Source organism: Orbicella franksi, chromosome 6 (assembly GCF_964199315.1).
Source record: "Orbicella franksi chromosome 6, jaOrbFran1.1, whole genome shotgun sequence".
In the NCBI taxonomy this organism is placed as follows: domain Eukaryota; kingdom Metazoa; phylum Cnidaria; class Anthozoa; order Scleractinia; family Merulinidae; genus Orbicella; species Orbicella franksi.
This window is the reverse complement of record NC_138150.1, coordinates 22,403,383-22,426,435: the sequence shown is the minus strand read 5'-3', so window position 1 is coordinate 22,426,435 and position 23,053 is coordinate 22,403,383. Positions and strand designations below refer to the sequence as shown.

Sequence of the window (23,053 nt, the reverse complement as noted above, 5' to 3'; positions counted from 1 at the left end):
GCGACAGCGCGAAACAGAATATAGTCGGTTTAAAACTGTGAGGTTCTCAAGTATTCACAAGAGAGGCGTTAGTTTTTAGCAAAAATACTTTCGAATTTATTACCGCAAAATATATAATTGATACTGAGTATTTACAAGACAGTATTTTACGTTAAATAACATCCAAACATTAAAACTAAGGTGACCAGCCAATGTTAAGAACTAATCACAAAGTCCTAACCAGTTCCCCGCCCTCTGCTCGGTCAAGACTGAGCTGCTGCGTTTATCTCGGGGTCAAGGCGAGATTACTCAACTGTCGTGGTTTTGCCGGGACATCTGAGAGAAAGTCAGATAAAACACATTTTCAAATGAATGGTTCCACAAGAAGACTCGTTTTAGCACTGAGGCAAAACGCAACTTCGAAATAAGTTTCTTGATGACGTCACGAATCTCGTTATATTGTCATACAGAAGGAGGTGTGGAAATCTTCGTAGAATGCCTAACCGAGATAAGGATGGTAGGCCTTTTATTAGTTTGTTCTTTCCAAAAGGGGAGAGTGCGCTTAAAACAGAGATGTGGAAGCTCAACAGATAACAGTAAATCGTCTATTAGAGGGGTTACTTCATGACCGATCACAATTTCAAACACACTACGATGTGATATGAGTATATCAAGCGTTTTTCAATCCTCTCTGAAACTGGGTACATAAGAAAGTACTAACCTGACAAGAAATGCAAGTGTCTTTCTTGCTTCCCTGAAATAGAACAGCGAGTGATAAATCACGGTTGAATTGGAGTTGGGGGGGGGGGGTGGGGTGGGGGTGTAAAGGGGGCATGACAAAAGCACTGAAAGAGGCTGGCTTCTTGTGGGGTAAGCCGCAAAGAAGCACCTAACTGACAGCCAGAGCACGAGGAGAAAGACTGTAGAGCACAATTCCGAAACTAACAACACAATCAAAAATTTGCTTTAAACTGATGTTCACTGTCTCCGTGAAACATTTCAGCCAGTGTTCGTACTCGTGGTACGAGGGTTTCATACACCAGAGTTCTCCTTTTCAAATAGAGCTGATGCCATAAGATTGAAAACAGGGGCAGAAATCAACAAAAAGTATTACGAAATCCAAGTATTGTTAAGCAGTGTAAATTTACGGCTGAAGGAAAAGAAGATGACCTCAGGTGGCAAAAATTGCCTTTGGCTTGCAGGAAGGAGACGCTGTACAATGTACAGTGTTATGTCAATTGATCAAACTCTTACGTTGCTAGCGTCCCTTCGCCTTTCTCTCGCTCTCTTAGGCTTCGAAGAATTCTTGGGTCATTCCACTCCATGAGGCCAAACGCCCTTACTACCTGAGGAACAGTGAACAGCATGACAGTGAGCAACATTTTAGCCTAATATCAAACTATCAAATCTCTTCACTGATTCCCATAAATTTCGTTTATTTATGTTGTGAGAATTTTGTGCATCAGGACATGTTCCAATAAAGGAAGGGGGAGGGGATGTTCAGGCCTTGGGGTCGTACATTTCTAAGGCACGTTAAGTACTGTCACTAAATTTGATTTGGTAGTCATTTTTGTGTCCTCATATAGGCCACGTTCGATATATCAATATTCTAACACGGCTCCAAGGCTTTCAGGACAAACTTCTATACTTGGTGTTGTCTTCTTTGTATCCAAGTCTCTTTTGGGAATTGAGAAACACAAGAAATTTAAAAAATTTACAATTTTGAGCCGAGAGCCTCGGAGCCATGTTAGCATATTAATATATCGAACGTGACCTATTAGTATGGGATTTCCCCATGCTAGAAGGCATTGCCACCTCACATGTTAATAAAGTTTCTATCTATCTATCTGTCTATCTGTCTATCTGTCTATCTGTCTATCTGTCTATCTGTCTATCTGTCTATCTGTCTGTCTGTCTATCTATCTATCTACCTCCTCCTCCCCCACCCCCCTTGATTCATCACTTAGTTTTCAACAAACGCACTCACTTAATTATGGAATTAAAATCTTACATACATACGAGGTGGTTGACCTCACCTGTATTCTGACGTAAACACTAGAGTCCAGTTCTAATATGTCCAAGAGCGCCTTCATTTCCTTCACTCCCTTCATTTCTAAGGTGGCCTGGGAAAAAAATAACATCAATCAATAAAGCTTCAACTTTGAAATGCAATCATATTACAAGCGAAGCATCAAGAGTGTTACGTTGAGAATTACACTGTTAACGTTAAGTGCCTTGGATGAACGCAACACAGGTCAACAAAATGACTCCAGGAAAAAATTAAAATGGAAATCGAGACAGCAAAAAAAGAGAACAATTTCATTTTCAATGGTATCAGAATCTGAAGGTCACCTTAATCTCCAGCACTCCCAAACGTTTTCAGTCAATATCTTCATATTTTAAATTTGAATTTGAAAATCAAAAAATCTTATTTTCTGATTGGAGAAGACGAGTATGGAAATTTCACGAAAATCCAGCCCTTGTTCTTTTGACAGAAACTAAGTATGAAACCGTTAACGTTGACCTGTTGACTGATTCTTCCTAATTTACGAACGGGTTATAACAGCATGTGGAAGCAGTTGGTGATTTCTTCATGTACGTACCAATGAAATGACCGCGCGTCCTCGAACTTCTTCCGCAGGATCCTCTAGCCGTCTAAAAAAGAGCATAAAACAAAAGCTGGCATTATATACGTAACAAAATATATAAAAATAACTGTATACTGAAGTGGGAGTTCTGGTAGAGGATAGGCTCGATTTCCGCCGCTCTCTTGTGTCCGGTCTACGTCCACTTATGAAGTTTGCACTTGAATGAAAGAATCCACAGAAGTAAAATGACTCCGTAAACTGTCTCAGAAAAAATGTTTTTCACTATACCACAAGAGAAAGGAGGACAGATCATCCCCGATTTGAAATTCACCTGAGCACCAGTTGACAAGCTCTCTGTCGTAAATCGAGTGAATTTAATGCTTCAGACACTTTACTTCTCAACTCCTGCAAAGAAACGAAACAAAGCAACATAAATAGATTACTGTCAAAGAGAAATGAGAATGCCCTCTAAAATCTTGCTCAATATACTTTTTTTCAAAACAGTCAAGGCATTCCAGTGTCAATGAATAGGACTGACCTTGTTAGCGTGATCCCAAAGTAACCTTTCCAATGTGTCAAACACTTCGTCAGGACTTTTAACCTTGAACACGTCTCTTGCCCCTAAATTAAGAGCATGGATGGATAAATTGTTGGAGAGCCACTGTTGCGTACACAATGGCTTATATAAACAAGTGTATATGAAGATCCCTCCACACGAGGAAACAGTGTGAGCGAAACATTATTTCCCGAAATCTTTTCCCCGAGTTGCACTTACATGCAGCATTTTTTCCTCAAGCAAATTTTGCTCCCGGGTCCCGAGAACCAAAAGTTTCGGAAGTCTTCGGAACATTTGCTTCAAAGCAATGTCTCCGCAATAGTGTTTCCTCGCTTCGGGAGCCTTGAGATACAAAATGAAAACATTTCTGCTTGCGTTCAGGCAGCCATGCAGAAAAAAAAAATTCAAATCTGCAGACCACTGCTGCAGACGTTTAATATTAGCAGTTGATGAAATAAAGCAACTTGAGTTAAATGAATTAAACACGATTTCTAAATTTCTTGTCTACTTTCATTAATAAGTTGGCATGGAACAACAAGCTAAAAAAAATTGTCTTACCGATAAATATGAGCAGATCTGCTGCTTCCATTCTTAGCTGTTGAACAAGATAAAAACGTTAATATATAAACATTGATTGACTGTTGAATGTAATTTGTGTTTGTTTTGGTATATACGTTTGTTCAGTTTTGCATTTGTCAGTAAACGCAAGAAATTCATGAAACATTCTCTAAACAATCATGTTTTCATTGCTTTCGCCGAACTAACTGGGTGAGGGCGATTTCCCGCGCTATGTTTTCCCGGCTTTGGCAAACGGCATCGGGGACCTCGCTTGCATTTTCCCGCGGGAACCTTTGTGAAAGTTCAGAGAAAGCTTTCCTGCAGTAAGCTCAATGCGTGTTTTTGGGATGTAGCTTTGATTTTATGACAGTAATCCAGTTAAAACCCTCCGTTCTTAAGAGTTCCCATTTCAATGCACTGAGATATGATAAAAAACTGAACACTAGCACCAAACGTAAAATTGCGTAAAATTTCCACCCTTAACTTGCAACAACACATCTCTCTCCCATACGCTTCCCTCCTTCCTTTCTTCCAATTTGGGGTAGGAATCCGGGGGAGGAATGGGGCTCGAATAAAGCTCACCTTCCAGTTATGAGCAGTGCTTAGCTGTTCTAATAAAGCATCCACAACCAATTTCTCCTTGCAGTTCATTTGCTTTATCAAAACGTACAGTGCCTTTGAAAAAAAAAAAAACAGTCAGTAATTAGAACAAAATCCTTATACTCTCTGATCAAAGAATCACACTTTAGCTTGAAATATCAACTGTTTACAAAATAAATCTTTTTGCCATCACGCAATGCTTGAGTAGTCTCACTAACTAACAGTTAACTTTTCCTCAGTGTTAACTAAACTGCCATTTAAAACGAATGTTGACTAATTTACCATCAATAAAGAATACCGTTTTAAGATGACCAGTCATGACTTCTAGGTTTTCTATTGCCAGAGGTACATTTTGAGTTTTGTCTTCAAATATATTATTGCTTTATCGACACTATACAAACTCACCTCTCCCTTGTCACGAGGCGACAGCTCGGGAAGTCTGGTAATGAGGTACGTCTTTGAGACTGGCTCAACCACACACAGTCGCCCCAGACTTACTGCGGCATGAAATGCCAGTTCAGGGGACTGGGTCTTGATTGTAAATATGAGTAAACTGACCAACTGTTTAAACTCATGGGTGGTCTAAAAATTAAAAAAATCATATATGCTTAATTATAATTGCACTAATTTTCTTTGTAGATTATCTGAATCCTTAATTCTGCTTTTTAAATGTTTGTTGTGAGAATTTGGAAGTACATCAAGAAGCCCAGGAAAGGACTCACGTATATAAATCACGAAACATGAGGCCAAAATGTAGACTCCCCAAAAAATCCTATTGGGCAAAAACCAGACCCCTCAAAACTTCAACATCTTAGGACGTAGTACCCCAAAATCTCAATTATTGAGCAAGCAAAGGAGTGCCAAAATGGTTAACCCCAACAAAAGTCACCAAAAATGTCTAAATCAAAAAAGTTCTCAGATCCCAATAAAGGTCTTTGCACCTGTCCCCATCACTATTCTTCGTGATCAACTACCCCGCCCACTGAGTCAAGAAGACATTTCCGTCATTTCCTAGTTGATAGATTTCTTCACTCTCATCACCTGTGCGGCTAATAATGTACTAATGTTGCAAAGAGAAATTCCTGGAAGATGAACTTACTTTATCTACAAAAGCTATGTCCCTTGCTTTGGTCATTGTTGATAACAGTTCCATTACAACAGCCTTGTTTCCTAGAAGTTAAAGGTAAATATTAAAATATTGTTTTATTTTTTTTCCAGTTTTTTTTGATAATCTTATCAAACTGTAACTTAATGCTGCAAAAGTCCCCTGGTCACTTTCAGTCAAAAACGTGAACAGGTTCCATAATCAGTGGGGTACACGACATTAGAAAGTTGGCCAGCATAGTGAACCATTAAATTTAAGACATTTCATTTAATTTCACAGCTGCCTAAATATATCTGCGATGATCAATCACGCCTTCATATCTTTGTCCACAGTTCAGATATACGATCTTTCATATATTCACGGGACTGTATCTTCACCATCTACGGGTATATTACAAACTCACAACGTGATCAGCCCCCAGTTGGCTTGATAGCTCAGTTGATAGAGCACTGCACTGGTATTGCAGGGGTCATGGGTTCAAATCCCGTTCAAGCCTAAATTTTTTTCAGGCTTTAATTTGACAGCTGCTTAAGTTGTGTATAATTAGCTGCGATGATCGATCATGTCTTCATATGTTTCTCTGCAGTTCAAATATATGAACTTTCATATATTCACTTGTAGAGGCAGTCAATACCCAAACTTTCTTATGGGTTCCTGGCATTTGCTGCGCGCTGAGCAACATGCATTCTCTAAACCCACCCACCACAGGGTAGATATGGCATTGGTATTTAAACAAATCCATTGTAAAACTCAAATCAGTCAGTATTTAAAGCCCATACTTCAAGCTATTTTTGTCAGTCATCATTACAATGCTAAATCTTCGGTTCATACTATAACATCTCCTCACCTTTTTTAATGTACTGTCTAATGACTCCCATTGCATTTGGATCCCATGTCCCTGTGCAATAAAAAAATATAAAAAAAATGATGTCACCATTCTGAAATTGGACCTACTTCGTAACAGCATAAGCTTGTTTTCTTACGCTTTGAAGACAACCCTTTTTCACATGCTGGCTCAGTTATGTGAAACAACATGCAAAGAGCCGATAAACTTCTTCACTTGTTCTCCTGGTTGGGCACAGGAACTGCAATACTACAATTTGAAAAACACACTCAGGTGAACAAATAATTGAACGACCAGAAAAAGCTTACCTAACAAGATCAATGCTTTGCTTGCTTCATAGCACACCTTGGGGTCTCTTCGTAGTTTTATCTGAAAAAGGAGAAAACAGATTTTATTACCAATAATAAGCAAAATTGAATTTACTATATTTTGAGTTTTTGTAATGCACCGCATAATCGGTCATAATACAGCAGTTATACCGCACGTAAGCGACCACCCAAAATGTCAGGCCCAGGTGGTCGCTTACGGGATATGGTCGCTTACGAGAGCTTAGACCATATTGGGTCAAAATGTTGCGTCATTACTATATGGTAATAAGCTGCAGAGACTTACCCCATGTATAAAAGGTTTTATTCATGTGAAAAGTCAATTTCGAGAAAAAGTCTGGTACTTCCCATTGAGAAATTTCCGTCTCTTGTACTACCGAGGAATGCGATAATGTTACAACACCTTTCTATTCAATTTGTGCTCTATTATCTGTCAAGTGCCCATCGCTTACGGGTGGTTAGAAACAAAAGAAAATTTCAAACTTTTAGCTCTAAAAGTGGTCGCGGTTGATTACGAAGGTGGTCGCTTACAAGAGGTTCCAAATATAGTGATTTAAACTTGGAAACTTTTGTTACTTTGGAAAACTGGTCGCTGAGGAGAGGTGTTTGCCTACGAGAGGTGGTCGTAACCGGAGATTCAACTGCAATAATAAAAATTATAACAACAACAACAACAATGCTAAATCGTCTAGCATGTCAGGGATTCCTACAGGTATCTATAACTAATAATACTATTACTATCCATAAAATAACTGAAAATCTACCAATTATTAAACAGTTTGTTGAAATGTTCTCTTTTTCTATGAGCTTCATAGTTGATTCAGCCTTTGGCCTCATCAATATACCAACTGAAACTGAGAATAAGTGGCACTCTAATGGGCCACTAGGACGCAGCTGAGACTTTTCTTTTCAACTATCTAAAGATCAGCACATAACCATCAGGTGATGAAATGTACTTACCACTTCAGAAAGGGTATCCACCACACACTTTTCACGGCACTTCAACTGACCGATAGTCTGAACAAAGTAAGAATGGAAAAAGTTCAGTTGAAAATGCATGGATTCCCTGGCCATCTTCATGTTTAGTTTTTGGTAACGTTAAATCATCATCGTCGTCGTTGTCATCTTTATCGTCGTCATGAGTCAAAACTGTAACGTCATTGTCGTCACTGCATCATCATCAATATCACCATCGTCATCATCATCATCGTCGTCATCGTCATCGTCATCATCATCATCATCATCATCATCATCACTCCCTTCCCTCCTTGTGGAGAATGGAGCCTCTTCCTTCAAGCCACCCTGTCTCAGGACTCAACCTCTCCCTCTCTGTCTCCCTCCATGTCTTGTACCCAAGGTGTTCCCTTTCTCTATATACAGTCCTCCACAACATCTCTCTTCTGCATTTCCCCTCAGGTGCCCAGGTCATTGCAACCAAAAATAGTGGTAGATCAACCATTTTACTGTGAAGTTCAATGATAGCCTAGTGTAATTTAATTTTTTACCTTTGCAGCTTCGGCAGCTATCTCTGAATTTGAAGATAACACACCTCCTTCACCCAACAGATTCTACAAATCCAAAAAAAAAATGACTGAATGATGTAAATCTTTTTGGATGGCAACAGAGTGACTTCAATCAATCCAACTTAAGTACCTGAATTCTGCTCCATTTTGGACCATCATGATCTAAAACTACAGACTGCTCTCTGTCCACGGGAGTAAACACTGTGGAGACATCAAAACTCGGGAATGACACACATCCAATAACAACACCTTATTAATTTTTTTCATTGCTAACCAAAGCGATTCAGCAACTTTTAGCTAACCATAGGTTGGCCCGGGGAGGGGAAACTCATATATAAAAAGGACTGGGGTGCTTGTCAGAAATTTTGAAAAGAACCCCTAAGAGGTATCAATATCCCATTTTGTGAGCGTGGCTTGAATTTTTTTTCACCCCTCAGAGGTACCAATTCTAAAACAACATGTTATCTTCTGTCATATTTTTATTCAGCTCATTACCCTAAAAGGTACTGCAAAAGCTCCTGCTGTGGACCTCTTGAGGCTAAACACGTGACACCCTAAGATGTTTTTTTTTTTGTAATTTTTATTTTTTTTCAACATTTTGGGTTATAATACATACAATACAACACAAGACATAACACTAGTTACAATACTTACAATACGTCATAACTACAATAGATTACATACAACAAATTATAATTACTAATCGTAGCCTAATTATACCTAAAGAATATACAATGCGTTGTTTACAATAGTGCAGCTACCCAAATACACCCTAAGATGTACCAAAACTGCTTTTTTAACCCATAAAAGGAACAACAAGCACCCCCCCCCCGTACTTTTTATATGGGAGTCCCCCCTTCCAGAAGTTAGCTAATAGGCTTCATGGTTGATTGCCCAACTTATCCAATCGAGTTTCGTGTCCATCTTAAAGTGACTTTGACATCAATAAATCAACCCTAATAAGAACATCTTTAGCAACCATGGAGTGATGTTGACATGTTGCAAAATAGCAGTGACAGGAGAGACCTGATGACCAAAGCTTGCTTGGAACTACTTAAAATTTATTTTATCTGTCTACATTTTTTTTGCAACTTTGTTTCTCCTTTAATTTATCAAAAACTGACTGACCCATTTATTTTGCACAAGAGAGAGGGCAATGGAATGGCCTTAACAAATAAGGGAAACTACAGAAATTCAGAGGCAATATTCTGGTATTGACAAGCCTCTTCCTATGAGATCAACATACTATTATGTAAAGTTGAACCCGGACCGCTTGCTCCAGAGTCAAGCACACTAACCATGAGGTCACTGCACCTCCCATGAGATCAACATACACCAAGAATAGTTTTTGTTGAAAACTGACAACTGATGTAACAAAGTAATGTACTTATAACAATTATTAAATGACAAACAATCACCTTTCAATGCTGTCACTATCTTCATTACCATGGATGATATCCAAATTGATTTATTGGCAGGATCCCTGAAATTGGGTTAAACAAAAAAAAAAGGTCATAAAAATAATATTCAGGAAATAGAAACCATGTACCGTGTTTCTATCGAGTTATAGAAACACAAGTGGAAGTTTGGGAGAACGAGAAATGCTGTGGGAACACGAGCCCCAGGTGAGTGTTTTCACAGCTTTTTCGAGTTCTCTCAAACTTTCACAAGTGTTTCTATAACTCAATAGAAACACCATCGGAGAACATGTTTTCTATTTCTTTTAGAAAACACTGCAACGAAAAAAGGAAAACAACTTGTTAACTTTGATTATCAAAATGTAAATTCTCTTTTCTTGCGCCATCATTACGTCAACAGCTGGTGCTAGTTCTGTGTTTCTATCGAGTTGTAGAAACACGATTTTTAACCAATCAGTGTGCGTATTTTCTTAGGACTGTTTTCCAAAGATCTATAATACATGTAGTACTGTTATAGAGTAATAAAATATAGTATAATATACTGTTGATGGTAAAAATATGGAGTACAATGTGTATGGTGCAGTAAGTATAATAAAATGCTGGGACTATGCTTTATGGCCTCAGCAACTGGCTGGAGAAGTAACCGCAGCACCCATGTAGGATTGGCTGTGCATACAGATAGAGTTATTACTGCATGGATTTCTGTAACTTAGTGATAAAACAATGTAATTTGTACAGCATAGCCCTGTACATGTACAGCAAAGAAACATGTTTGAAGAACTTACAATTCTGACACTTGCCGCTCATTTTTGGGACTTTCCTGTTTTCGTTGCAAGTAACGTGGCTGACAAGGGAATTAGAAATTATAAAGGATTTTAATACAGAGTAACTATTTACAATGGCAAACAACTGAGAGGTATCCATGTTAAGAAAGTGTCTCTCAAAGAGGAGTCAATCTTACATATTAATATAGATACATTGTAGCTATTGGCCTTAGAAGGGTAACACTACATGAATGGGGTGTCCATCTTAGAGATCTACCCATGTTAGGAAAGTGTCTGTCTAAGAAGTGGTATCAGTGTCTATCTTAGAGAACTACACGTAACTGACAGACAGTTCATGTTGGAGAGGTGTCCGTCTTGGAAAGGTGCCCATCACAGAAAGGTGTCTAGCATAATTGAATAGTTTGTTACCTGCACAACACTCTTTGCTCTGTGAAGTTTAGGTTTTGCTTTTGCTTTAACAATACTCGGCATTCTATAGCTCTCTTCAACTTCCTCACACCATGCAGATGAATGTTGGGGATAAAGCTTTTTGGGATTCTATGAATGAAGGTACAGATAAACAAAGAAGTCAATATTTAAATGCGTCTTACTTAACTGAATTGAACCTACACTAATTTTGTACATAAAATTGTATACATGTACATGGTTGTTCTAATAAAAATAAATATTCACACTGTACTTTAAATACAAAAAGGTGACCAGGAAAGAATAATATTATCATCACACAGTAACATATATTTCTTAAACAATAACCTGATAGCTTTGTAAACTCATCATTCGCAGTGACTAGTGAGTCTCAATACTGTATTAGGGAGCCATTGAATTTCTCCATTTTGAACTTTTTGATCCCCGCACGATGGTTTCAAATGTCAGTTTGAACGTTAAGTAATATGAAAAGGATGACAAAACTGAAGTTGAAATCAGTGGTTTTAATACACTTATCCCTGAGACAAAGTCAGTGATTCCCAATGGATTTATTATTTTTTTTGCATTTCTGATCTACATTGTATATAATTATATAATTATATAATTCTACAAATATGTTCCTGACGACTTCCGTTGACTTTGTGTACTTTCGTCAGATTCAACCTCATCAATTTTATTTGGAGAGTTGGCATGACTTTTTTTGTGTTTGTTACATGCTTGCTGAAGGTTGAAAAAGAACCTGTTGAGCAGCTCTCATCTTTTAAAATTTTGGTGATTCTTGTCCTGGTTTGACCATAGTTAGTAGAGGGCTTGACCCAGGCTCTAAAAGTCAGCCAAGTAAGAATTAATTTTACTGGTAATGCAAATTATCATCTTGTTGTGAGCCTCAAATGAAAAGAACAAAAAGAAAAGTTACAGCTGATGTAAAACACCTGTGTGGGGACTCCTATATAAAAAGGATAGGGGTGCTTGTCAGAAATTTTGAAAAGAGGTGCTAAGATCCTGTTTTGTGGGCATGGCTTGACTTTTTTTCACCCCAAAGGGGTGCTGATTCTAAAACAACACATTAATTGGATGTACACTCTTTTATTGATGTAAATGAGACAAAAATAAAAATCTGCTGATTGTCAAATATCTTCTGGCAGAATTACTTTTTTCACCACTAAAAGGTGCTACCAGCACCTCTGTCCTTTTTATATTGAAGTCCTCCCCCAGGGAGTAAAACACTTACACGTCGTGCCGTCCTGATAGCTGTAGGTTCATGTATAATTACGGGATATTTCTCCATGGACATTGTGCTTTTTAGTCCAGTTGCTGGGCTACCAATATGAGGTAAACTGACATGGCTGGCTCGTTTTGATACCAATGGCTGGGTAGCCTGCTGAAAACAGATAACCAAACATGTTTCCGAAACCCTTCTCATATGGGACACTGCATGATTAATCTTAACTTTTAATGTTTGGTGATAGTATTTTTGAGTCGTGTGTACTAAAGGCATGCATGGTCAAGTGTCAATCAATTTTCTTGATCGACCCTTGATCAACAATTGATTGACATCTCGTCTTAAGTACAAAAAAATTATGGTCCATATTTTTCACCATTGAAAAACAACAGGCCAAAAATTGCCATTCTTCATCTTACAAGTTAGTTTTTTCAGCGTCTTTTGATGACGTTAAATGTTATTATTTAAATAAGAAGCTCTTTTTATACTGAATTAATGGCATGTACAGGGCTGTGCTCTAGAGGCATCTGGGTGCCACTGGTGACTAGCTTTTGCCTTTGGGCGACTGAAAAAACTTTGTTTTTTCATACAAGCTTAAGTGCAGGGCACCCAGGATTTCACGGTCAGGAACCTTTGGGCTCCTCGTAATTTTTCATAGACCACAGCCTTGATATAGTAATATATGCAATGTTAGTATATACCTGCTGTTTTTCCATTGCTGAACCTCCCTCCACTTCCACTAGGAGCAAAATAAAAACAGAAAATTAAACTGAAGATTGAAATAATCTCATTGGAAAAACAGGCCAAACAAAGCCTTTAACAGAATACCAGTAATCACATAATCAAGCTAACAAAAATGGCAGAGGAAAGAAAGTTAAAGTTTGTTTTCAAGTCATCTCAAGCAGTCATGTCATTAACTCACATTCGAGTTTTCCCATTACTGTCTCTATTTTTTCATCTTTCAAAGTTGGATCAATCGTGGTTTGAGTTGCTTGGCAGATGGCTTCATACATCTTGTGAAGTCTCACCAGCAATTTATCCAGTGCAATTTTCTGTAAAGAAAATAAATACACATGTGCAAGGATTCCTTACAGGTGACTTCAACTCAATTTGGCAATTTTAAAGTTTACTTTACAGCAGGTGGCCTGAATTTATTAACTGCCAAGCATACAGTTATACATTAAAGTTAATGTTACTCCTTGAAGGTAAATAATGTTTAAAATTTATAGATTGAATTTCTTAAACTCATTTATAATTCATCAAGTTTAAAGAAAGGAAATCATGAACATGACTGTGTTGGGATATTTGCATATATAGACGCTTATGATTTTTTTCCCCTCTTTTTGATTCTTTAAGCTGTGGCAAAAAAATAATTGAACTTTTTTTAGAAAAACACAATAGCTCAATGATATTATGTAAGCCATCCATGTGCACAGGTGTATATAAATTATTTCCCTCAGATATTTTCAGTGTCACGTGCCTAATACTTACATGCACATCAATGACACTGTTGACTTTCATTGGCTTCTCCTTCCATGGAAGATCTGGATCAAAACTTGGCTTTTCTGTATAAAAAAAGAGAAGAAAAGAGAATCTTGTAAATTATTACACAAACCAAGAGTGTACTCTCCTCTGCGCTCTGAGAGTTAGTTTAGAATCAGGGAATTTCTGATCTTTTAGCCAACTGCAAGTAATTCAAGAGGCAAGGTGGGGGAGAGAGTTGCCATCCTGTTTCAGGAACAAATTTTAACAAAATTCATGTTTGACATATCTTTTTAGCTACTTTTTAAATGGAGGCTGTTTCACAAATTAAGTAATCACATGTCTTCCTTTCAGTTGCTTTTTACCCTTTTGACATGGCCGTTATTAATATTAAATTTTTGCTCCTATTGCATGTCATGTACAAACCCTGGTTGCGAGCCTCAGTAAAGCCTGCCTGTGAACCAAAAACCATATTTGTGTTTGAAACCCTCACTTGCTGCATGATGGTCTAAAGTAGATGCCAATTGGTGCTTGGCATGCATGCGTGTGTAATAAATTATTACATTTTATTATCCAACAGCAGCGAATACAGTACCATCCAAATATCAGTACAAATATCAAGAAATATCGTACAGTTATTTGTACAGTAGAAAACCTGTTTGCCAGACAGGTTGACGCGCTCATGCAAAACTGTCACACTCTCCCTCTTTCACTGATAAATTTATTGACTACAGCAGTTGGATAATAAATCTCTCATTAGATGTTTTGGTGTGTAGTATCGCTTTATATTGTTACTTGTTGTTTGTATTTTGACTCTCCCTATGGGCTTGTCAAAATACGGCACAACTCGTAAAAAATATTTAGTGATACTACACACCAAAACATCCAATAAGATATATGTAACACTGTTCTTTTATGCACCGAAACACACGTCTACTTCTCAGACAGACTTGAATAGCAGTTGAGTTTTTGGTGACAAACACTGCTGTACCTGTAACCTACTTTGGAGCCTCAACTTTTGTTACATTTTGGGCTGGGATACTAACTAAAAACTTATACAAATAATGATTCCCTGATTAGTTTACTGCTTTGGTTCAAACATCTCAGTTTTGGTAAATTAATCTATCAAGAACATTTACCACCAGTATTAGTTAGTGGTGGAGGGGAGTTGGGAGATAAAGAAATGGGAAGCAGGAGAGCAGAGTATGTGAGGCAGGAGGTTCTGAACCCCCTTCCCCCTCCAGTTACCATTTGCTGGCTATTTCCATAAAAACAGGGCTCTGATTATTCAATCAACCCAAAAATACCGTCAGCTCTCTTTTGGCAGAACTTTCTTAAACAACACCAACCTTTAGATAAGAAACTTTCAGGAATTCCAAGTCCAAGCGCATGCCATGAGCGTGGATTAAGACTCTGCATATAACCTGACCACTCAAACTTATGATGGTCCGAGCTCCAATATTCTTCAACCTTGTCATCATTCATGTCGTCATCATCCTCCTGTTGCACTGTGCCTGCCTTTGAAACTGCAGTCAAGTCGTCAGATTCTTCTCTGCCTTTTTTGCCTTTAATGGGTGTTAGAAGCAGGGAATCCTCTCCATCTAAATTATAATGCAGTCATCAAGTATATTAATGAGTAACAAGAAAGAAGTGGAAGAAAACAACTCACTGCTTTGGTGTTTTTCAACTTCAACTCTGATAAATAGTACATTTTCCATATTAATTCGAGAGCCTGTTAGCCAAAGCTAATGTACTGTGTAATAAGCCACAAGAATAGGGAAACCAAGACATAGACAGTTAAGTTCAGAGCAGAATCAATCTATATTCAGGTATGTGTGCTGATTTTACGATTTTACAATGCCCAGTCCCCAGGTGAGATCAGCTTACATAAGTCGATCTGTATTCTAATCCTATTGTTACATCTTTTCCTCTTTAAAAGCACAAGAACCTGAACCGATAAACATTAACAAAATGACTTATCTAAAGCTGTCTTTCTGAGAGCAAACAGTATCTGTCTTACCCATAGTATAATCTAAACTCAAGTTGAGTTCAAAATAATGCAGTGTTTAATCTTAAACTAAACATAGTCTCCAAGTTCAAAATCATGCAGTGTCTGATCTTTATCTAAAGATAGTCTCCAAGGTACTTTGGTCGTTTGACCTCACAGCCGGACCTGGTCCGGTAAAGGTCATCCTGGAACCTGATTCAAATCTCCTGGTAAATTACAAAGCTAATACATCAATAATTCACACAAACATTTTTCATTATTTTTTCTGATGAGATTTACATTTGCTCTATCTAATTACAAAAAAGTTATCTGAATTTTTACTTTCTTAGTTTTGTCTCAACACAGATATTCCTTTTTATCTTCTGACAGAGATAGAAAACTAAGCAAAAACTCATCTAAAACAAATAATTATGTGCAAACCACATGCAAACTGGATGTGGGTACCCTAAACAAAAGGAGTGAACTAGTGAGCATGCACCTGAATACAAGCAAGTACCTGATTAAGCACACTTAATTAAAAATCAGCCTACATGTATAAAGGAAACCTTAGTTGGTCAGTGTTTCATACACCGGATGAGAGAGGACTGGTGGGCCCTATCGCGACAGTTCTGAGGTGATATGTTATAAAAATTATTTCTCCTTTCTTAACCAACCAATTAAAACCTGTTTTAGATATTTAAAACTTACAACGACAACAAACAACTTGACCTATGACATATCCGACTATATATCAAGTACCATTTGGTGTTCCATCACTTTCAGACACCTCCACCACTGGAACATGTCCCTTGACATCAGATTCACCTGTCTCGAACTCATGAATGACCACTGAGCTTGCAATGGAATCTGACCTTTGATCATCAAAGTCTTCTGGTTCTGATTGTGGTTCAGCAGTCGTGTCAGATTCGTGGTCAGACTGGTCATCTTGTGGACTTGTTGGTGGAAGCATTGACATTAAATTGTTTGATGATGATTTATTGCTACCACCTTTGGAACCATCTGACCTTTTTCTCTGCTTTCTGTAGACAAAGAATGAATGGTAAAGTGAGATTTTGTGAGAAGGTGAGAGCAGAGTTTTTCTTTGTGAGCCTGAAAGATTTTGGCTTTTTAAATTGAAAGACCAAGATTTCAAAGTGTTTTAAATACATGCGTGGACATTCAGTTTCTAAAATGATTGAAGATGTTGTTTAAATAAAAACAAACAAATAAGGACTTGATAAGAAAGACTTTAAGATGAAAAAATTGAGACTACGAGGTATACATAAATTATCGCTAAAAAACAAGACTGCAAGACCTGCAAAATTCTGTAAAACCTATGATTACGAAGGACCATTGAAAGTTCCCCACCCCTAACTGAGTAATACATGTACTATACATGTAGCAAACTGTTAATTGCAGCAATTTGGGGACATCATACAGGACAGGAATTGATTAGCTACCGAAAAATGAATTAAAACTACAAAATAAAGTTCTCAGACTTTTATCTGCTTTTAATTTTTTGTGAGATGGCACTTTCTTGGCCTTGCAGAAGAAATCAAGAATCCAAGACAGCATTGCAAAAAATTTCAAGATGGCAAGTTAAGACCTGTACAATTTTAAATAACTCAAATTCTCTAAGATGTGCATTTTTTGGAGAATCATTTAGCAAACCAACAATTCATGTCTGCAGCCCATTTTAAGACAGCACATAAATCTCTTTAATTCATAAGTTAGAGGAACTGCATATATACCGTCAGTACCTTTTTTGAGACACACTCTTTTCCTTAACAAGACCCATGCTATCATTTTCTTGTGCTGTATCTGTGACTATGACTTGATGTTCAGGTTCCTCTGTTGCATCTACACTTTTGTCAGCTGTGACTGATTCTATAATAAAAGTAAACTTGTATAATTAACAATTAGACCCGTAGCCCTTGTGGGCTACGGGTCAATAGCCCATTCGGCTTCGCCTCATGGGTTATTGACCCGTGGCCCTTAAGGGCGAAGGGTCTAATTGTTTTAGTATCACCCAACTAGTCGGACAGAAAAGGCAATAATAAAGTTAGCAAATGCAAGTTGAAGAAATATTTATTTGGGAATAAACTGAAAGAAAGCATCACGCTCGATTGCGCCAATTTCGCTACTCAAGGACTATTGCTAATTAAGTCCTCTAGTAGCGTAGCCAATTAAAATGCAGGATTTGCATTAGTCCACTAGTTGGGTGATACTAATTTATGTTATCATGTCTTTAACATCCAAGTTACAGTATGTTAACTTTACAGAAGTCTTTTTACAAGCTTGGGGGGCCAGGACAGTGCTGACAATTGAAAAACTGTGTTTTACACAGCATGAAGTAAACCAAGAAGATTGCTACTACCTCCCCATGGCCAGGATGGAATGCTAGTCGGTACTTGTTAATCATGTGATACATGTTCAAACAACCATGTCTACATGTAGGCTGTATAACTCTGTCTCTGTATAACTCTGAATAGGCTTTTTTAGCTTCTGGGCAGTTTGTTTTCCCATTATAGCCCACATGATATTCTCTTGAGACTAGTTCTTTTATCCATCTTAAATTATTCATTCATTACACATGACTACTGTATTCGAAAATTTAAATGCAAGAATTTCTCAAGGATATCATCACATAGTCTGAAATGGGGCAACACACCACCCAAGCAAGGTCTATTGATGATAACAAGGCAGAACGACAGTAGTTTTATACACTGTTTGAGGAGGGGGGGGGGGTACTCTCTATAATGGCCTATACAGGGAGACTCCACCCAAAAGGGGTGCCTTTCCAGGTATCTAAAAGGGAAGGAATTTCACAAGTTGAGGTATATGAAAGGGTAGGGAAATCTGTCATTTAGTTATTTAAAAGGGCCTTTAATTAGAATATTTGGAACAGACACCCCTTATGGCTGTGCCATTTAATTTATTAAGCAATACATACAAGTGACAAGAAGATTTCCTTTTTGGCAATTTATTCTTAAAACGTGCCGGTTAAGTGACCATGTGAAAGGAGTATATGACAGGGGTACCTTTTCTGTCAAAATAGTATACAAAAGGGTAAGGGGTTGGACCTTGGGGTGGGGCACCCTCCAAATAAAAAGTCCTTGTACAGTACCTCCCAGGATACCGATCAATATTACAGTTATCACAAGTTCACCAATACATGTACCCGTTGACTCGGTATGTGGCATTTGCATTTTTGTGATATCCTTGACAATGGGTTTGGCATGTATGTTGTCATCCACTGTATTACTTGTTTCTTGCAGTCTCTTTCTCTCCCTTTGAAGTAGCAATTGCTGTTGTCCTTCAGAGAGTCTATTCCATAGCTTCTCTGAAATCTGATCTTTGAGTCCAGATTTTGGTGTCTACATGGGTTGAAAAATTATAAACAGCAAATGACAAATAATTATTAAATGTGTCCATAATTTCTAAAATTCAGCATACATGTAACTAACCATTAATTATTTTATTATCTGGATTATCTGAAAATTGCTGGCCTTATCAATTTGTAAACTTCATGAACCAAAATGTGCAGTTCCAGAAAATATCCATACTCTCCCACAGAAAGGAATTGGAATTTCCTGCGGGTAGAGGTTCTGTAAGACCAAAGCATTTAAAGAAATGTATGAAGCATAATTGGAATTTCCAGAGGGGTGGGGGTCTGAGAAAATCCCTTCCATGGGCTGAGGTATGGATATTTTCTGGAACTACACAATATGTATTCTGTGAAATTGTACTAGAGCACAGGGTTTCATACGTAACACATTAACTGAGTTGTCATTTTGGGCAAGAAGTATACAAATGATATGATTGAGTAGGTGCTACTTCTTTGACTGGTAATTAATACATTTTAGATGACTTCTGATTGGCTACAGAAGACACTCTCATGCGACTTGTCGCCAGTGGTCATCTAGCCATTTTTTTAACAGGTGTTTTGAACAAAGACTTACCTTGCTCCTTAGTAATGTTCTATTGTACAAGTGACAATAGCTTCTTGCAGTAAGCAGAACTTTTTCCAGTCTGTCTTGAAGCCATTTTACCCTCTTTTTGGCTGCGTCAACCTATAAAGACAAGAGTGAAACATACTTGTAATTACATATTACATGTAAGTGTGGATATCAGTGTGTGATAAAGCCATGAAAAAAATCCATACCATCAGGGTGATACAATATCACTACACAGGGTGTATTTGTCTAATCAAATATCTCCATGACCTGTATAAATTGCTTAGACAAACTAAATTGCATGTTTTATATTTTAACCCCACACTAACATTGATGTGAACACTTGATTTCTACTTTCTGATAGAAATGGTGGCTTTGGCAAGATTTTTTCTGGTGTCTGAAGATGGTGTTATCGGCTTTATTGAAAAAACCAATGATAACAACACTGAAAATGTTTCTTTTTCGAGTTACAGCTTACTCAAGTTGGACCAGAAAACAGTGATGGTTGTCAACCACGTTTCACTTTTGCACATGTCATGACCACAAGCCAAACAATAAATTTATTTCCTGCCCAGTTATACCATTTAGTCATAAATAATAATGATATCTTAGTTAATTTTCTGAATCTTACCCCGGTGTTTGTTTTTATGGCTCTCTCCAAGTCCAATCGAGCATGAGCAAGCTCGTTCCGAATTTTCATTAAAACCTGAAAATAAAAATGGACAAAATTTCAAATAAAGTAACATATTCTAATCAGTCCAAAAATATAAATAATTTTAGCTCAATGTGCAGTTCCCAAAAATATCCATACTCCCCTCACATAAGGGATTGGAATTTCCTAAGGGTTGGGGGTACTGTAAGACCAAAAAATTTAAAGAAATGTATGAAGGTTGATCGGAATTTCCAGAGGGGTGGAAGGAGGGGTATCTCAGAAAAAAATCCCTTCTGTTGGGGAGGTATGGATATTTTCTGGAACTACACAATGTACAAAATAATTCATTTTAATTAAAACTGTCAGGTGAGACTTGATTAAAGGCCTTTACAAATAAAGAGTGAGAAACCAAAACTCCAACATAACATCTCAGTAGCTTAACAGCTTAAGGCAGAGTACATGTAGCTCACAAACAGACCTTGCCATGTGGTTTTATAATGACTGTAAGTACCTGGATGATTATAAGTAGCTCTTCACTTTTGCTGAAAAGTTGTTGTAACTCCTCCTCACTCTTTTCCAGATCATCCTAATAAAGAACAAGATGGAAATTAAAGCCAGATGCAGGCATTAGAGGAAGAACATGTACCATAGTCATGACCAGGATACAAACCCTCTCTCCAACCACAGGCTAAGTTTTTCCCATGGCCTTGTTCCCTTACTTGGGGGTGGGGCAGGAGACTCCCATGAGAATCAAAACAGAGTCTACAAACCTGATTTCTAAGAGAAATCTTCGTTTGAGTGGATGTTCTTTCAACCATTTTGATTTCAGTGTAATGCACATCAAATAAATGAATTATTTAAAACAATAATCAACCAGTTGTAATCCAAATGAAGGTTTAATTGACCGATCCCAGGGCCTTTTCCCATAACATATATCTTATAGGTCAAAATGAAATTCAGGTTAAAATGATTTTAACTTAGTTTGATTCTCAATTTCCTTTGTCTTCTAACCCTAATTATTCATGATCCATGAATAATTAGGGTTAAGAGACAAAGGAATTTCATGTTAACCTGAATTTCATTTTGACGTACAACATATTCATGTACATAGTTAACAAGCATTTTGGTTAAGGTATATATCCACATGGCTAGTGCACATCATGGTAATGTAGCTTTTGGCTTCAAAACTAAACCTTAACAGAGTGAACAACCATTTGATAAAGGTATTCTACATGTATGGTTACTATATACCACAAACAGGGTTGACATCTTACCTCTGCTAAAGCCTTTTCAAGGTTTTCTAAGGTTTTGTGCAAAGTACTTTGAGTTTCCCTCATAATTAAAATCTACAGTGTACAAGAGAAGCAAATTAAAAGATGTAAGTCAACCAGTGGTCTAACATGCCATACATAACAAGTTACTAAATATTTTCTCTCCCTGAAGAAAATGACATATGAGGGCTGGAAAAAAGTGCTGAGCAAGTAACTTTTCATTCCCATTTGCCCGATGGGTAAGCTAGGGCTCAGGTGATATAAGAAGTCTGCCAACGAAATCATTAAAAGAGCAAACAAAGACTTGCCCAGGGCAAGCAAAATTTAAGAGCTTCTTGTCCCAAGGGCAAGCTGGAATTCAAGTTTTTTTCGAGCCCTGTATAGCCATGTACAAATATAACAGTTAAACTTCCCTCCCTCCTGGGAGATTAAAAATGAGCATGTAGTGTCTTTTGGTGACTTGGATCATGACTAGTAATAGTACATTGTGTATTCATAATAATGTTAGTACTCTTAATAATCATACAGAAGGAGGTACAAGTATCTGTCAGCACAGGTTCTACTACAGTCGATTAGGTTGAGCAAAAAGTTGTGGATTTTGTGGTGGTGTTCAATCATCTGTCTGCTGAGTTTATTGAGAAGAAGACAGATCACAATACCCTGTGTATAAAGTGCAACAACATTGTTCAACCATTTTGCCTTGGAGACACTTCAGTGCAGTTGGTACAAGGAACTGATTACGATACCCAACCAACTTCTGGTTTCATGACAAGTCCGCTCTAACAACTTTGACTGTAGTTTTCAGTCCTTTATAAAATGTAGTAAATAAAAGTATACACTCCCTCTATTTTGTCTTAAAGATCACAGATGTGGACAGTAATGTACTTTCTGGCCGAATGTTACTTGGAACAAGGGCACAAGACACACAAAGGGGACATGTGCATCTTGACCAATCAAACGAAAAGGAGTAACAAATCAAATATCAAGTTAACCAGTAATACATCAAATATTAAGTTAAAAATACTATTATTTACTTTACTTTGAGAATGGTGTCACGAAACCGAAACGTCGGCTATTGTCTCCAATAATATTATTTGCAATTTATTTCAAACAAATAAGCTAAGGTTAGAGCACTCACTGAGTTTAACTTCTGCCAGCCACATTATAAATTTAGCAGATTTAATTAGTTCCGCTTTTGGAACATACAAAGCGATGATTATCGAATTCACGCTTAAGAAGCTTAATGTTTTGGACTTTTAGTTTGACTGTGCGCTTAAATTCAAAATGTAACTCTGACTTGAAATCTCACGGGTTGCCAATTTCCGGATAAAAACCTCACATAAATAATTTATTTTCTACTTCGAAAATGTAACTCTACTCGTGCATTCTATGCATGAGAATAACTGAAAGTAATTAAAATTTATTACCTGCTCCTCGATCATAGCTTCTGATCGCTTGTTCCTTTCCTTGATGGGACGAAGACCAATCACAGGTTTATTGTCTGGAATCTTGGTCTCGCGGCTTCGCGTTCGCGCCCTTGGTGTAGACATGATAATTAGCCAGAAACACCTCCAAAAGTTACCAAACACGAAAGATATTTTCCTTCTACATCAATTTCTAAGCTAAGAGAGGTAGAGGAATTCTACCCTCGAGGAGAATTGAAAAGAAAACAGAAGTTCCACAACAAACTTGTCGGCCGCCATTTTCAGCCGTTTCCATGACTTCACCAACCTCATTCCCAGGGTCCTCTCTCTACCTCTACCCTTAGGTAGAGA

The 23,053-nt window shown here is 37.6% G+C and overlaps 1 protein-coding gene and 1 non-coding gene across 3 annotated transcripts; one reads left to right on the top strand and one right to left on the bottom strand.

The window, feature by feature from the left end:
- Positions 1 to 72: 72 nt before the first annotated feature.
- LOC145491240 (uncharacterized) lies at positions 73 to 23,002 on the bottom strand. 2 transcript variants are annotated; one of them, XM_081470392.1, is made up of 32 exons: positions 22,706 to 23,002; positions 21,282 to 21,353; positions 20,519 to 20,593; positions 19,987 to 20,061; positions 19,362 to 19,472; positions 18,581 to 18,776; positions 17,160 to 17,286; positions 16,159 to 16,439; positions 14,762 to 15,013; positions 13,422 to 13,495; positions 12,853 to 12,982; positions 12,632 to 12,669; positions 11,940 to 12,089; positions 10,691 to 10,819; positions 10,283 to 10,341; positions 9,498 to 9,562; positions 8,210 to 8,280; positions 8,062 to 8,124; positions 7,517 to 7,573; positions 6,539 to 6,599; positions 6,234 to 6,284; positions 5,381 to 5,451; positions 4,687 to 4,863; positions 4,264 to 4,356; positions 3,682 to 3,718; positions 3,106 to 3,188; positions 2,899 to 2,972; positions 2,583 to 2,634; positions 2,016 to 2,102; positions 1,234 to 1,325; positions 701 to 733; positions 73 to 315 (listed from the first exon to the last, which is right to left on the bottom strand). In XM_081470392.1, the coding sequence occupies exons 1-32, from the start codon at positions 22,826 to 22,828 to the stop codon at positions 285 to 287; spliced, it is 3,090 nt and encodes a 1,029-aa protein (XP_081326518.1). In that variant the 5' UTR covers positions 22,829 to 23,002; the 3' UTR covers positions 73 to 284. The 2 variants fall into 2 exon arrangements, with proteins under 2 accessions (XP_081326518.1, XP_081326519.1); XM_081470393.1 differs by having other exon boundaries at positions 11,940 to 12,086.
- Positions 5,810 to 5,882, top strand: Trnat-ggu (transfer RNA threonine (anticodon GGU)). Its single transcript has one exon. It is a non-coding gene; the product is annotated as a tRNA-Thr (tRNA).
- Positions 23,003 to 23,053: the final 51 nt, after the last annotated feature.